The sequence below is a fragment of the Macroventuria anomochaeta genome (assembly GCF_010093625.1).
Source record: "Macroventuria anomochaeta strain CBS 525.71 unplaced genomic scaffold BU25scaffold_26, whole genome shotgun sequence".
NCBI classification, from domain to species: domain Eukaryota; kingdom Fungi; phylum Ascomycota; class Dothideomycetes; order Pleosporales; family Didymellaceae; genus Macroventuria; species Macroventuria anomochaeta.
This window is the reverse complement of record NW_022985387.1, coordinates 177,268-190,028: the sequence shown is the minus strand read 5'-3', so window position 1 is coordinate 190,028 and position 12,761 is coordinate 177,268. Positions and strand designations below refer to the sequence as shown.

Here is a 12,761-nt window from a genome sequence, read left to right as displayed (position 1 = left end):
ACACGCTCGCCTTGCCGTGGTGCGACGCTCTCCTCCTTTGTGTGATGCAATTCCGCTGCCATGCCGGAACCTGGGCAAGTGGGCAGCCTACAGCAAAAAAACGGTCAGCGGCCTTGATTGGAGCGGCTTGCTCAAGCCACACCCTGCCCTGAACGGGGGATGGCCCACTTGAGAAATGAACTGGTTCGCATCGACTAAGGGTCTGGAAGCGTTGTGCAGTCTGTGCGGGCGTGCCGATGCCTTTTGTGTATCTTCACATCTCTATGAATCGAGATGTGGATTGGCAGCTCCAGCAAATTGTCTGAAGTCATACGAAATTGCTACTTTGTATTTGGAGAGTACCAATTCTTCAACTTATGACGTATCAATTGTTGTTGGTTTTGCAATTGCGGTTTGATGCTCTGCTAGGCTGGCAACTTAGCGTTTGAAGGGGACGTGCTCCTGCGTACACATTTGTGTACATCAATTGAGTTGTGAATGGTATTCGCGCAGTCTCGTCATGCGCAACGCGACCCTATCACTATTACTACAGTGCCAGGAATTAAGAACAAACGGAAAGCGCCGTTGCAAGCTGCTGTGCTCTTTTTTGAAACGCCGTGCCCAATGCTTTCCCATGCAGTTCGCCCAATTGAAACATGAATTCCCTCCTGCACAACCTCAGTGGTCGCCCGTTTGCTATGATTCCTGCATCTCTACATCCTGATCCTGGTCAACACCGTTGACAGCGTCAACCTCGGCGGCTGAAGCTTCAGCCTCAGGAACCACCTCCTCCTCGCCAGACTCTGCGTGGGCAGGAGAACCCTGTCGCGATCCCCTCTTCTCCGCCATGTAGGCGTTCTTGCCTGCTCTGCAAGCTGCCTTGAACCACTGGTCGAGTCGATTCTTCTCGAGGTTCTCTTGTAAGATCTCGTCATCGAGTAGGTTGTCCTTGATGATCGGCTCGCGGAGATCTTCCAGTGGGAAGCGCACGCAGAGCTCTCCATGAGTACCTCCTGCACCGATCAAGGCCGCCAGCTGCTTAGGCCATACAACGCGGTTGTGCTCGTCAATATCTAAGAGTACGTTAGCCATGCCTCTCTTCGTGCGATGAGCGCAAACTTACCGATCAGCCTCATAAGCCCCCTGAAAGTCCAGCCCACGTTGGTAGAGATCAAGAACTCCTCGAGTGTCGCGTCTGAGATGTCCTTGGTGTTGTTGATCTCAGCCCAGTTGTCTTTATTGCACAATCGCTTCCATATGAGCTTCAGAAGCCCATCTCGCGTTGTTCGGTGGATGCTATGCCAGTTGGCGGCAAGGACCCTGAGTGCAAATGTAAATTCGTTAGATTGTATCACCGACGTAGGTTCTTTCTCGCCTCGATCGTTCATCAGGGTGAGGATGTCGATCATCAGCGCAGGATCGATGACCTTGTGGTGGATGAGGTTCTCGAATCCTTCCCGGAGAAGGGACATGTGCGCTGGTCGTGCTTCGATAGTACCTTTGCCATACTCTTCCATGAGAAGATTTACGGCAAACTCATCATCCAGTGCTTTGTGGAAAGTAGATAACAGGTGCTCGTAGAGTAGCTCCTGGACAGTGGCGTACTCCCACTGATCCAGCACGATCTTGTAGTTCTTCTCGCGGATCTTCTCTGCTTTGGACAGCTCGTGAGAGTGACCGTTGCTCGATTGCGCTTGGTCAGGTTTTTCTTCTTTCTGACAGAGCATTGCAAGCTTGCACATAGACAACTCGACTTTGTTGCACCACACATTGGTCTCCTGTTTGCTCGCGGTCTCGAAGAGGGCTTCGGCAGCTGCTTCGTAATCTTTCTCGCCGGACACTTCGTTGATCCATCTGAGCCTCGCACGAGACGGGTCGGCGCGCAAGAACTTGCTCAGTGCCGGTTGGTTCAGGTGCTCCGGCTCAAACATTTGTGCCGCTTTACCTTCCTTAATGTGCTTCAAGTAGAATGCTTCGGCCCAATCATCTCCGTAGGTCTCGAAATACCGGCTGATGCGCTCCTTGATCTTCTTGAGCTTGACGGTACTCTCTGCTATCTCCATCTTGCTTCGAGTTACCGCCTTCTCTTTTTCAAGCCAATTGGATTCGTCCCACACCAAATCCACGAGGGTCGGCATATCTTTGTATTGTTCGGCTAAGTTCATGCCTTCGTTCGCCAGCCCAAGCTCCATAAGGCCACAGATGTGCTCCGGTCGAACCTTGTTATTCCACTCATCTTGGAGGACACGTCCACCGTCTCGTGACTTCTCATCAGCCTGCTCGAGACACCATTGGAAGCGTTCAATATGAGTCTGGCAGCCGATCCGAACCATGCGAGGGTTGTCTTTGGCGATCTTCTGAGACAATGTCTCTTGGAGGCCCTCCTCGTAGTTCTCGACAGCCAAATTCCGACCAACATCCACGAGGCTGCGAACCGAGCTGACAATGTTGTGCGAAGACGTCCAGAATTGCGGGAGCTCGTCGTAGCCCTGGCCCGGCTTGAGGATGCCATCGTCAAGGGAGTCGGAATCAAGACCGTACAACTCAATGTTCGCTTGTCGAAATTTGAATCCTGTCTCCAAAGCCACGAGCATGACATCGGAGCCTTCGCTAAGCCGCTGCATGATGGATGGCTGTTCCTTTCCGCCTTCTTTCATATAGAAAGTACGTAAGAAATTCCAACCCCACGGAATGAGTACACCAATTGACTCGATGTCCCTAAGGAAGTATTGTCGAACTGGGTCTGTCTCGCCAAGATCAGGGTTGATGGGTGTCTTGTATCGCTCATGCATCGCTTTAATGATGTCGCTCATGAGGACCTTCTCTGGGTATGCGTCTGGGTGCGCTTGCTGGTCCTGCAGCTTCGCTTCGTACCAGTTCCACAACTTGTGTGCAGCGGCAAGCTTCTCAGCGTGCCACAACAAACGCCACTTGGTCAAGAAAGGCAGCGTAGGGTAGTCGGATCGCAGGTTCGATATCAGGGTCCGCAGAGCAGAAGCGCGGGTCTTGAACTGTTCGTCCATGGACGATGTAACCTTGTCAAGGTAGTCGTAAGAGGAACTGATGATGCCCAAGCTGACATCGAGCGCTGCTTGTGCGGTCTCTTCTTCGGAGAATGAGAATCGCGATCTGACAGAAAAGTCAAGGACATTGCCCGGCTTTGAGCTGAAGAACGTAGCTTGCTCCAGCTTGCTTCGAGCTGTAACCTTGAGCCTCTCTGTGTCCGCGTCATCCGTTACTGGTGGGTGCGCGCTGAATTGTAGGATCCCAGACCCTTGCACGAAGATCAATGCGGTGGCCTTTCTCTCCTTCCGGGTGCTTGCTGCCGCGGATAATCCAGATACTACAACGTTGAGCTCCTCTCGGAAATACACTGCATCCTGGAACGGCAGAGTGGATCTTCCAGAATCCGCAAGAAGCTGCGCCTCTGGACTCTCCTCTGGCTGAGCTAAAGATGCGATGACAACAGCCCCAGGAAATTGTACAAACGCAGTGTGTCCTGGCTGGGGAACCAATAGTGTTCCTGTCGGTTCTGTGGGCAAATGCTCCTGGTGGAAGCTCTTGATGGGGATAGTCCTGCTGATTGTGCCTCCTGAAGCCGTTAGGTCCACTTCCAAAAGTGAGTAGTCGAGTGTATGGCGTCCGAACAGGGCCACGAGTACCACAAGACTGACGGATCCGGGCGTCCGCGGTTGTTCCATGATCGCGAAGTCCAGGACTTGTACGTCAGTCTGGGTTCGAAGTTCAGGCGATGTCCCCGCTTGGACAGCTGAGAGCATCTCGTCGTGGACATCGATCTCGTGCTTGAAGATCTGTTGCCCTGACCAACTCAAGTCCCATAGCTGGAACACCCCGTTCCTTGTCGTTGTAATCACTTCCATTTGACCCTTTGTGTCGGATGGGCGCGCCTTGACTGATGCAATGGTCTTTCGAATTGCTCCTCCTAGCAGTCCTCGCAGACTGAACAGACTGCTGCCCGAGCCATTGGGACCGTTCAAGACAGTAGTACTGACGCTGGGTCGTCCTTGCGAATCGCGCAGAGTCAATTGCGCAAGTCTTCCACTGCTGAAGATCAGGATGAACCCTGCGTGTTCGATGTCGACCAGATCAGTGACGAATTCCCCAGAATACAGCTTCACAGCTCCGTCCACTCCTTGGTGCCGTTGGGGATACAAGCTCCTGGCCTCTGCATTGTCGATGTTCTCCCAGAAGGTGATCCTGCCGCTCGACGGCGCTACTGCGACAACACCGTAGTCATTTGTGGGCCCGTTGCGAACGATTGCGCCGAGAGGAAGGGGGTCAGACGGTCGCAGACCGAAGGGTAGCGGAAGGGTAACGACTTTCGTGGGACCTGTTGCGCTGCTGTAGTCCCATACGAGGGCGCGGTCGGTCGTGAATGCGAGTGCAAGTCCGGCGGACGAAACCACAGAAGCTGTGTATGGAGTGCGTGTCAGGGCCGATGGGAAACTGGGCAGTTTCCTGACGCTGTAATTTGCGTTCTTCGTCTAGGTCCAATTAGCTGGCTACCTCGAGGCGCATGTATGAGACCGCTGACCAAGTACTGCGCACTATCTTCTTTCAACGTTCGTTTAGGAGGCGCTTTCTTCTCACGGACAGGCATATCTACCAGCACAAGAGAGTTTTCGGCACTGTCGTGGCCAGTATGGCCATTCATGTTGGCGCTGCCATTTGTGCCCTTCAAGCCAGAACCAGCGGTGATTTGTGACGCCCCGTCTTCCGCAATCTTACTGCGCTTCCTTCGAGGCTGGTCGTGCCCATTGGAGTCGCGCTGGCGTCGTCGAGTGCCGCGCAAGGAGCTACGCGCGCTCTGCAGTGACGCTTCTGGCGAGAACATGATGGACCGTGGAGGTTATTCGGGTAGTTTTTTTGACGCGAAAGGCGCGCCGACGATGGTGGTGGCTCCGCGATGGTGAGGTGGTTGACAGCTCATGTATACCTCATGTTTTCGAGCTCACTGACAGGGATGGAAGGCGCGCGCACGCGCCTTGGCGGAATCTGCGGAGTTAACACATCCGCAACTTCACTTCACTTCCCCGCCTCACCTTGAGCACAGAGCCGGCTACGCGCGCCGGTTCTCAGTGGGTCATCGTGCAGCTTGGAGGTCTTCACTGCATCTCAAATGGTCGTCGCCTGTAGCTCGGCTGACTCTCGTCTTTCCGTCTACTCATAAGCTGGCAAAGATATCTCAGGTCTCTGATGAGTACCTTCCACAGTTCCTAGACAGATGCAGGTCGCCAAATGATCCAATCCACTCGTTCGTCTTGCCTGCTCTTGCGTATCTCAAGCTGTTGACTGCGATGCTCACGACCATAAGTATCAAGCAGCATCCTAGAAGACTTCATTGCATCTCATACAGCTGTATCCACGACTGACGATTGCTTAACTCCAAGAATCCTCTCTCTCACCCCTTTACCATCTCATATATGTAGCTCCGTGTTTGCTGTTCCTCTTTCCAACTCTATCAATGAGCCCTTCGAACAGCGTCTATCACACAATGTCCTGTCTACATCATCTTTCAAAATATACACGCGCGCGTTCAGTTCGCTGTCCAGCGCGTCCCCAACACGCGTGCTTCATGAATGTCACGAGCGCGACGGTGACCAGCGGCGACCAGCATCTTTCTTCATTCGCGCCCACCACGAGCGAGAACACCAGCTCGCAAGATATAATCCATCGGTCGTCACACTGCACCACAAACCTTCATACGTTATATCTCGTGATGATACCATCCCTTGTACTCTGAGTGAACCCAACCTTTTGTATCTACAACTTTGCATTACCAGTGGAGCTACTGCTCCACTCGTCCTCCATAGTCTCAGACTCACATAGGACGTTAAATCAATCAATCAATCAATCAATCAATCTCGTGATGACGCGCCCTGAAGTCCTCCACATAGTTGCTTGTTTTTGGGCAAATTGTTTATTAAAGGCTGGCAGTCCTCCACCCTCGACATCGAATTTCTGGGTCGAGCAAGTTAAGAACCATGGATCCCAACTTCTCCGCTCTTCGAAAGAAGCCTTTCACCAACGCTCCGCTGCACATCATTAGTTTTTCTCTCCTCATGCACAAACATCAATCAAGATGATACCTGTCTTCTTTCCAATTCTCATGGCATCTTCCCCGTCACCAAATGCTCACCGAACACCACCCACTCCGTACTATCACCGCCACCCACGAACCTACCGTTGCAAAACCATTAATAGCAACTACGTTCATATGACAACGACGGTTCTGGTTGACCTGCATTGCAACAGTTACGGCATAAGACGGCCCTGTGACTCAATCCGCTACGCTCTTCTGTATACAAGGGACATCTATGTGTGTCCCCATACCGAGCCCGGATTCTTCAAAGACATACTCCGTAAGAAGAACCCTTTTCTGATCTTCCGCACCAAGAACTTGATGTCCTTCTTCTTAAAGATAGCAGCATGTCAAAGGAGATTTACTACAAGAACCCTGAGTGCGCCGCATCGTGCTGTATCATTCAGGTTAGATACAAGGGCTGGACGAAGTTACGCATTACGAGACAGTGGAGGCGGGAACTGACTGAGGAGGATGAGCGTTGGCTGCATGGTACTGAAGCTCGGGCTAGGAAGATCAGCGGATTGGTGTGGCCATATAAGCACGCTGGGTCCGGAGAGGTCATAGACTGGGGACGTATGGGTCTAGCTTAATCACATTGTCCGAGCCCGCAAATTTCAGGCTGCTACGAATCTAATTGCTCCAAGATAATTTCCGCCAAACATCACCTTGACGGCTCCAGTCCTGCACAGCCCGAAATAATCAGGAAAATCCTTGATGCGCGCGAGATTGGCTGTCCACATTATCGGTACAGTTAAATGATTCACTGGCAGGCATGATTAGCTCTTTACATCCGCATCATACTCACCACACTTCTTCTATTACATGTGACAACATCGATTCGAACGAGCTAGAACCTAATATTCCCAGCTTAAGTTCTCTTGTCTCAGATCTTAGCCTTTGTATCTGTCCCCAAGCGATCAAAAAGCGGCGCCGATCGCCCACCCCTAAACAGTGCCAACATCTCCTTCCCCATCCACTGCTCTCTGCTCTTCGCCAATGCTCGCTCCAGATCCGCAAATTTGTCTCCCTGGATCAGCAGCCCAGCGCCATTCGCCTTGCTTTGCTCATTGAAAAGCCAGCACACCGCAAGCGCGATGCTCTCGGGTTTATTGATAGGCACTCCCTTAGCCGCCATCTCCTTCGCATACACATCCGGTGGAGCGCTCAGACGCCTGTTGTTGCTAGTCAAGATAGGCGTGACCGTGATACCTGGAGCAATCACCGAGATAGATATACCCAGTTTGGCGCACTCCTGTTTGAGCGCACGCATGAGTCCCACAACACCTTCACACCAAGTCAGCACCCACGCCTATCCACACCAACTCCACATGATTTAAGGGAGACATACCATGCTTCGCAGCACTATACAACGGCGCCCCAGCACTCGCCAAATACCCTGCCAAACTCGCCGTCAACACAATCTCACCCCCCTCCTGATTGTTCCTCAGATAGTGAATAGCGAGTTTCGTCGTGTCGCTCGCTGCATCCATATCTACATTCAGCACTCTGCGATCCGGCTCCTTCAGTTTCCCATTAGCATCCAACTCATCAGTGAAGAACTGCTCGCCATACTCCGCGATCCCGGCATTTACGAATACGCAATCGATACTCCCGAAACGTGAGTAAGCCGCTTCGAAGCCAGAGCGTTGCGCGGCCCAGGATGTGATGTTGCAGGTGTGTACTAGGAGGTGTGAGGGATCGTGCTTGAATGTCGAAGGTGGCGGGTTGAGGTCGATTAGGACGAGGTTGTGGGCAGGGTTGAGGGTGGAGAGGAGGTGGGCTGTTGCGAGACCGATCCCGGAGGAACCGCCTGTGATTACGATGGTTTTGGGTGTTGCTTTCAGGGTGGTGAAGGCCTGGGCATTGGGTTCGAAGATCGTCATTTTGGATATTGTGTGAGGTTGTTAGTCGAACTTGTTGATGCCGGACGATGTTGATACTGGATATTGAGTTGAACCGAGGTCTGAAGCAATACTCGACTCCTGAGTAGGCGTTATTGCCAATAGGAAGAGGATATCCGTAAATGTCACAGAACAGAGGAAGGAAGCACGGTTGATGTTTGAGTAATGAAGAAGTCAGAAATTGAGTGACTATGAGATTGGAACTGATACGCTTTTACCTAGGTAAATGGTCAATGTCGTCCACGCTTACGGACATGCGGGGTCGGCCTGCGCGGAGATGAATCGAAACAGCGAGGACTGACTCGAGACTAAACAGAGTAGTCGCAGCAATCCGTGGATGAGTGCTTGATTGATTTATGCGTTGTAGTAAGACGAGCACCTACAGCATACGTATACCTAGGTAGGTACTAAGACTTCTTGCCTCCAAGCGATGACGCTCGAAGGGCTCCAGTTAATATGTACCGCTCTCAACTAGCCATCGTATTCAGCTTGAGAGGTATCAAATAAGCCTGACCGCGATGGTTCTGCATGAACATGCTCCATGTGTTTGCTGGTAGAGAAGACTAAGAATGACCATCCTGACGCGTTTCTAAGGGATAATGCACGGGCCACTTTAATCGACCACCTGGCGACACCGCAGCCTCAAGGTTCACGAGCGCTCAGCAAACAAGCCCACAGACTCCGCACACGCACAATTTTTGCGGAGCAAAGCAATCGCCATGTGGAAACCTACTGTACTGCTCGCCGCTGCGCTGGCAATTCCCGCTCAGGCGCTGCACTTCTTCATTGACGGCGCAGTCCAGAAGTGCTTCTTCGAGGAGCTTCCCAAAGATACTCTAGTCGTTGGTACGACCACTCTGAGGCTTCTAGCAGCCGGCTAGAAGGTCAAGGTTAACAGTATACAGGCCACTACCACGCCGAAGTATGGGACGATGCGACCAAGTCCTTCCAATCGAAGCCAGACGTAGGCGTCTTCATCACCGTTGAGGAGACGTTCGACAACAACCACCGCATTGTCGCCCAACGTGGTGCTCGTGAGGGCAAGTTCACCTTCAGCGCTGCCGATTCCGGACAGCACCGCATTTGCGTTACTCCTCAGAATGTGCAGAGCGGAGGATGGTTGGGCAGTGGCATCCACGGCTCCGTCAAGTTCACACTGGATATGGCTATTGGAGAGACAAGTAGAATCGAGAGCACAGACAAGGCCCATGTCCAGACACTGGTGGAGAAGGTTCAGGACTTGAACTCGAGGTTACAGGATGTCAGGCGCGAGCAGATCTTCCAGAGGGTAAGTTGCCCCCAGCGCACATGCCGCACCAAGAAGCGTCAAAGAAGTTGCTAACAATCATACAGGAGCGCGAAGCCGAGTTCCGCGACCAATCTGAGAGTACGAACTCCCGTGTCGTCCGATGGACCCTGATCCAACTCGCTGTACTTGGTGTCACTTGCGCGTGGCAACTGACGCACCTGCGAGCATTCTTTGTCAAGCAGAAGCTTGTATGAGTTACGAGGTTGGGGATGGTTGGATGTGGCAATACCATACAGGGACGGAAAAGAGGCATGCTGGGTCACATGCATCGATGCATTGTACTGTAGGCTCCGGCGTTGGAAAAGGCATCAGGTTTAGCGTTTGACATTGAATGGAGCGAAGCATCTTAGCTCGGATACGTTCTCGACCATGAGCTACGTGCCAGGTTCTTGCTCAGCAACTGGTCTTTGACAAAGCCATGGGCAAATTTCGACAAGTTCAGTGGAGAATCTAAGGGCAAATCCTATGGAAGCTCAACACAATACAGAGAACTGGAGGCATCCAAACTGCTAGCACTGCCTGATTTTGTGCAAGGCGCTCATGGGCTCGACAGTGACGCCGATTTTGGTTGTTGCCAGGCATCTTCGTCGCACGTGAATTGATTGATTGAGTCTTATCTAAGCAGTGTTTCAACAGTCAAGGACAGACAGCGAGCATTCATGTGGCGACCAGCTATCCCCTTTTCTGGACGAATCGTGGTCAGCGGTTGAGGGTGCGTCCACCTGTGTTCACTGTCTGGTCAAGGTTGTCAACGATGTTCCCTCGATACACTCAGACTTTTAGTTCTAAAATCTTCAAGCTTTCGTCTGGACTCCTGGATATTCTAGGTACCACGCATGTAACTCGCAGGCCCACATGCAGGATTCTTTTTCAGTCAACAGTGATGCTAGCTTTGATAATCGCCAAGCAGCTTCGACGGACGTGAAATTACTCACTCGTCTGGCTGTGACCCTGCCATTTTGTCCACAGAAAAAGCCAGGCAAAGGAGGTTCACGTGGCCTTTGGTTTTCCTTGCGATTCTTCAATCATACACTCACATTTTGCAAAGTATATACTGACACTATTCCATGCTCGGCTGAATATTCCCAGTGAGGTTGTTCGTGCTCCACACAATTTCGAACCCACCTCAAGCAGCTACGGCTTGGTTGAAGCACCAGCTTTCGTCTAGACTTTCTACGTTTGTGGCGATTCACGTGCAGTAACTGCCTGTAATCTCGCAGTCATCACTGACGACTACAACCTTCTCGTACAGGCAACCGTGCTCACGTGTGTCCCACCTATCCACTTTTCTTCGTTCACCCAGCAACGGCGCACTAGCGCCTAGCGTTTTTCCAGCGCATATATAAACTTGCGCGCCCTCGTCCTCCTCGTTTTTTCTTTAGCTCTCTTTGCCTTTTGGCTTAGATCAAGTGTAGTATCTGTTCTTTTTAGTTTAATCGCTAAAACGACCTTACGAGGTCATATACGATTATCCTTATTTTTGTACACAGTCGACGACTCCCTGGGCTTGCTCATAGTCGTTGGCACAGTGTCGCCGGTATTTCACTACCTCCGGTGTACGCGACCCTTTTCGTTGGCCATCGCAGCTGTGCTGTGAGGTTGAAGAAGATGGAAAACTCGTCAATATTCCTTACGTATCGCTTCTTTTTGAAAATATAAAACAACCCTATTTAAGTTTTGTTGAAAGCAGGTCGTATGATCCTGTGCATGTTGTGACGTTCCAGTGTGATGCTAAGCTATGTTGCAAGAAGGCGGTTCCTGGTTTTTGAACGTGTGTGGATTTTGGAAGTGACGCTGTTGATTGTGCGCACAGTGGGGGTCCACCATGCACCTTCTAGATCTTGATGACAATCTAAGGTGCGGTCTTCGGCATTCCATCTATACCAGCTGAGATCCTGCTGACCCGTATACAGCCAATATCCGGGATTAACCAATTTTACATACCTCTGTGACACTCAATCGTGATAGAGGTTTGCAAATCTTCACCCGCTGAGGGCTGCGGATCGGGGCCGTGACTGACGTCACGTGAGGCATGCAACAAACAATCCCGCATTACGGTATTTTAAGTGCTCCACGTCCAACGACGCCGTATACCGGCAACATGGACACCGAGAGATCTTTTCTGCACTTCAAGACAATCGTCAGCTCCTGGCTTGCTTACACGCGCGTCACTGGCTCGGCCATCGCAGTTGCTCGCCTCGCCGCTGCTACAACAGCAGCTGGGTGGCTGACTCGTGCGGAGCTCTTTAAGAGCATGCCTTTCCCTGAAGCCCGATTGACCATAGTACGCCGAAGTCATGTTGGTCTGCGCAGCAACTCTCTCCAGTGCCACGAGTGTTGCCAAACTTCTCAGTGTCAGCTTGATGATGTAGAAGAGAGAAGGACAACAAGGCGTTGTGAAAGGCAAACTGGAATCCGTTCTTACCAGAACGCACGATCTCAGAAACCCACACCTGTATAGAACGTGCGATGTAGGATGCCACATGTTGAACGCTGACGATATTCAAGTGAAATTGAGCAAGCTCAACAGGAAGACCCATTAGTAATGATTCGCTACATCTACGTATATTATCGACAGCTGCGCCATCTCTGTGCCCCTCTGCGAAGCGGAAAGCACAACTGGTACAGAGTAGCAAAGGAGGACACATGTCAAACGGTCTTCTCTTCAGATATCTTGCTTTGATCAGTGTCGGTTCAATACCTGCTTCCGGATATTGCTTCGTTGCCTGTTCCATTTCTCCTTGTCGAAGTTGTCCGGCCAGCCAAATTGGCTGCGGAGGATGTTCTTGGCGTTGGTGTACTTTGAAACAACTCAGTAGACCATCCATATAACTTTGGCAAAAGTACCCACATACCGCGTTTGGATGAGCTTCGTCCTCATCGTAATAACTGGCGACTATTTCTGGCTCGGCACCATCATATCTCATAGGAATCCACTCCAGGTCACGGAATTTTGTTACGAGTTCTTCCAAAACCTCAACTGCGGGCCTGATTGGGTAGTTGCGATAATGTATGCGATTATCTGGTCTTTCGGGTTTAACTTGCCTCTATCAGCATCGAACGGCTCGGAAGCTGACATGATTGAGGCCAAGCAGCCAAGATTGAGCGACGGGACATGTTCGAATGGGGAGCACGAAAGGCGGGGCAATAATAGCCGCCGACGCGCCGATGCTTAACTCTAATGCAAGCTTTCCGATGCTTCAGAGACTCATCACAGTACAGCGTCACGGATGGACAGAGACCGTCAAGATGAACTCCAGTGGGCGACCTTTTAACATACCACCGTCCAGGAGAATGTCAACTTCTTCTTCGGCCCCCTCGCTCTCCTGCCTTACGGAGCTTCCTTCTTCCTATACGAGCTGTTCCCTAGCTACGGCCCTGAGGATGTACCCGATCTTAAGACCATAGCCTTCTTCTTCGGTACCAATCAGGATTCCAACGGCAACTGGCTGGCCGGCCCCGAGCG

The 12,761-nt window shown here is 51.6% G+C and overlaps 4 protein-coding genes across 4 annotated transcripts; 2 read left to right on the top strand and 2 right to left on the bottom strand.

Annotated features, from left to right (window-relative positions):
- Window positions 1-62: 62 nt before the first annotated feature.
- On the top strand, window positions 63-408 carry BU25DRAFT_412737 (uncharacterized protein). The gene has a single exon (XM_033706862.1). The coding sequence runs from the start codon at window positions 176-178 to the stop codon at window positions 395-397; it is 222 nt and encodes a 73-aa protein (XP_033559484.1). The 5' UTR covers window positions 63-175; the 3' UTR covers window positions 398-408.
- A 127-nt stretch (window positions 409-535) lies between these two features.
- BU25DRAFT_492940 (uncharacterized protein) lies at window positions 536-4,903 on the bottom strand. The gene is made up of 3 exons (XM_033711680.1): window positions 4,535-4,903; window positions 1,103-4,484; window positions 536-1,052 (listed from the first exon to the last, which is right to left on the bottom strand). Exons 1-3 carry the CDS (start codon window positions 4,832-4,834, stop codon window positions 676-678), a joined length of 4,059 nt encoding a protein of 1,352 aa, XP_033559483.1. The 5' UTR covers window positions 4,835-4,903; the 3' UTR covers window positions 536-675.
- A 2,029-nt stretch (window positions 4,904-6,932) lies between these two features.
- BU25DRAFT_372321 (NAD(P)-binding protein) lies at window positions 6,933-8,196 on the bottom strand. Its single transcript, XM_033704008.1, has 2 exons — window positions 7,434-8,196; window positions 6,933-7,369 (listed from the first exon to the last, which is right to left on the bottom strand). Exons 1-2 carry the CDS (start codon window positions 7,966-7,968, stop codon window positions 6,969-6,971), a joined length of 936 nt encoding a protein of 311 aa, XP_033559482.1. The 5' UTR covers window positions 7,969-8,196; the 3' UTR covers window positions 6,933-6,968.
- Window positions 8,197-8,647: 451 nt separating this feature from the next.
- Window positions 8,648-9,858, top strand: BU25DRAFT_372318 (uncharacterized protein). The gene is made up of 3 exons (XM_033704007.1): window positions 8,648-8,832; window positions 8,892-9,274; window positions 9,340-9,858. Exons 1-3 carry the CDS (start codon window positions 8,706-8,708, stop codon window positions 9,487-9,489), a joined length of 660 nt encoding a protein of 219 aa, XP_033559481.1. The 5' UTR covers window positions 8,648-8,705; the 3' UTR covers window positions 9,490-9,858.
- The last annotated feature ends 2,903 nt before the right edge of the window (window positions 9,859-12,761 follow it).

Excerpts from the sequence above, each read along its gene's own strand:
- BU25DRAFT_412737 (XM_033706862.1), top strand. The coding sequence starts at position 176 with ATGAACTGGTTCGCATCGACTAAGGGTCTGGAAGCGTTGTGCAGTCTG.
- BU25DRAFT_492940 (XM_033711680.1), bottom strand. The coding sequence starts at position 4,834 with ATGTTCTCGCCAGAAGCGTCACTGCAGAGCGCGCGTAGCTCCTTGCGC. Across the intron at positions 4,485-4,534 it reads AAGATAGTGCGCAGTACTTG|ACGAAGAACGCAAATTACAG; the intron begins GTCAGCGGTCTC and ends AATTGGACCTAG. Across the intron at positions 1,053-1,102 it reads GGGGCTTATGAGGCTGATCG|ATATTGACGAGCACAACCGC; the intron begins GTAAGTTTGCGC and ends ACGTACTCTTAG.
- BU25DRAFT_372321 (XM_033704008.1), bottom strand. The coding sequence starts at position 7,968 with ATGACGATCTTCGAACCCAATGCCCAGGCCTTCACCACCCTGAAAGCA. Across the intron at positions 7,370-7,433 it reads GTATAGTGCTGCGAAGCATG|GTGTTGTGGGACTCATGCGT; the intron begins GTATGTCTCCCT and ends CTTGGTGTGAAG.
- BU25DRAFT_372318 (XM_033704007.1), top strand. The coding sequence starts at position 8,706 with ATGTGGAAACCTACTGTACTGCTCGCCGCTGCGCTGGCAATTCCCGCT. Across the intron at positions 8,833-8,891 it reads CAAAGATACTCTAGTCGTTG|GCCACTACCACGCCGAAGTA; the intron begins GTACGACCACTC and ends AACAGTATACAG. Across the intron at positions 9,275-9,339 it reads GCGAGCAGATCTTCCAGAGG|GAGCGCGAAGCCGAGTTCCG; the intron begins GTAAGTTGCCCC and ends ACAATCATACAG.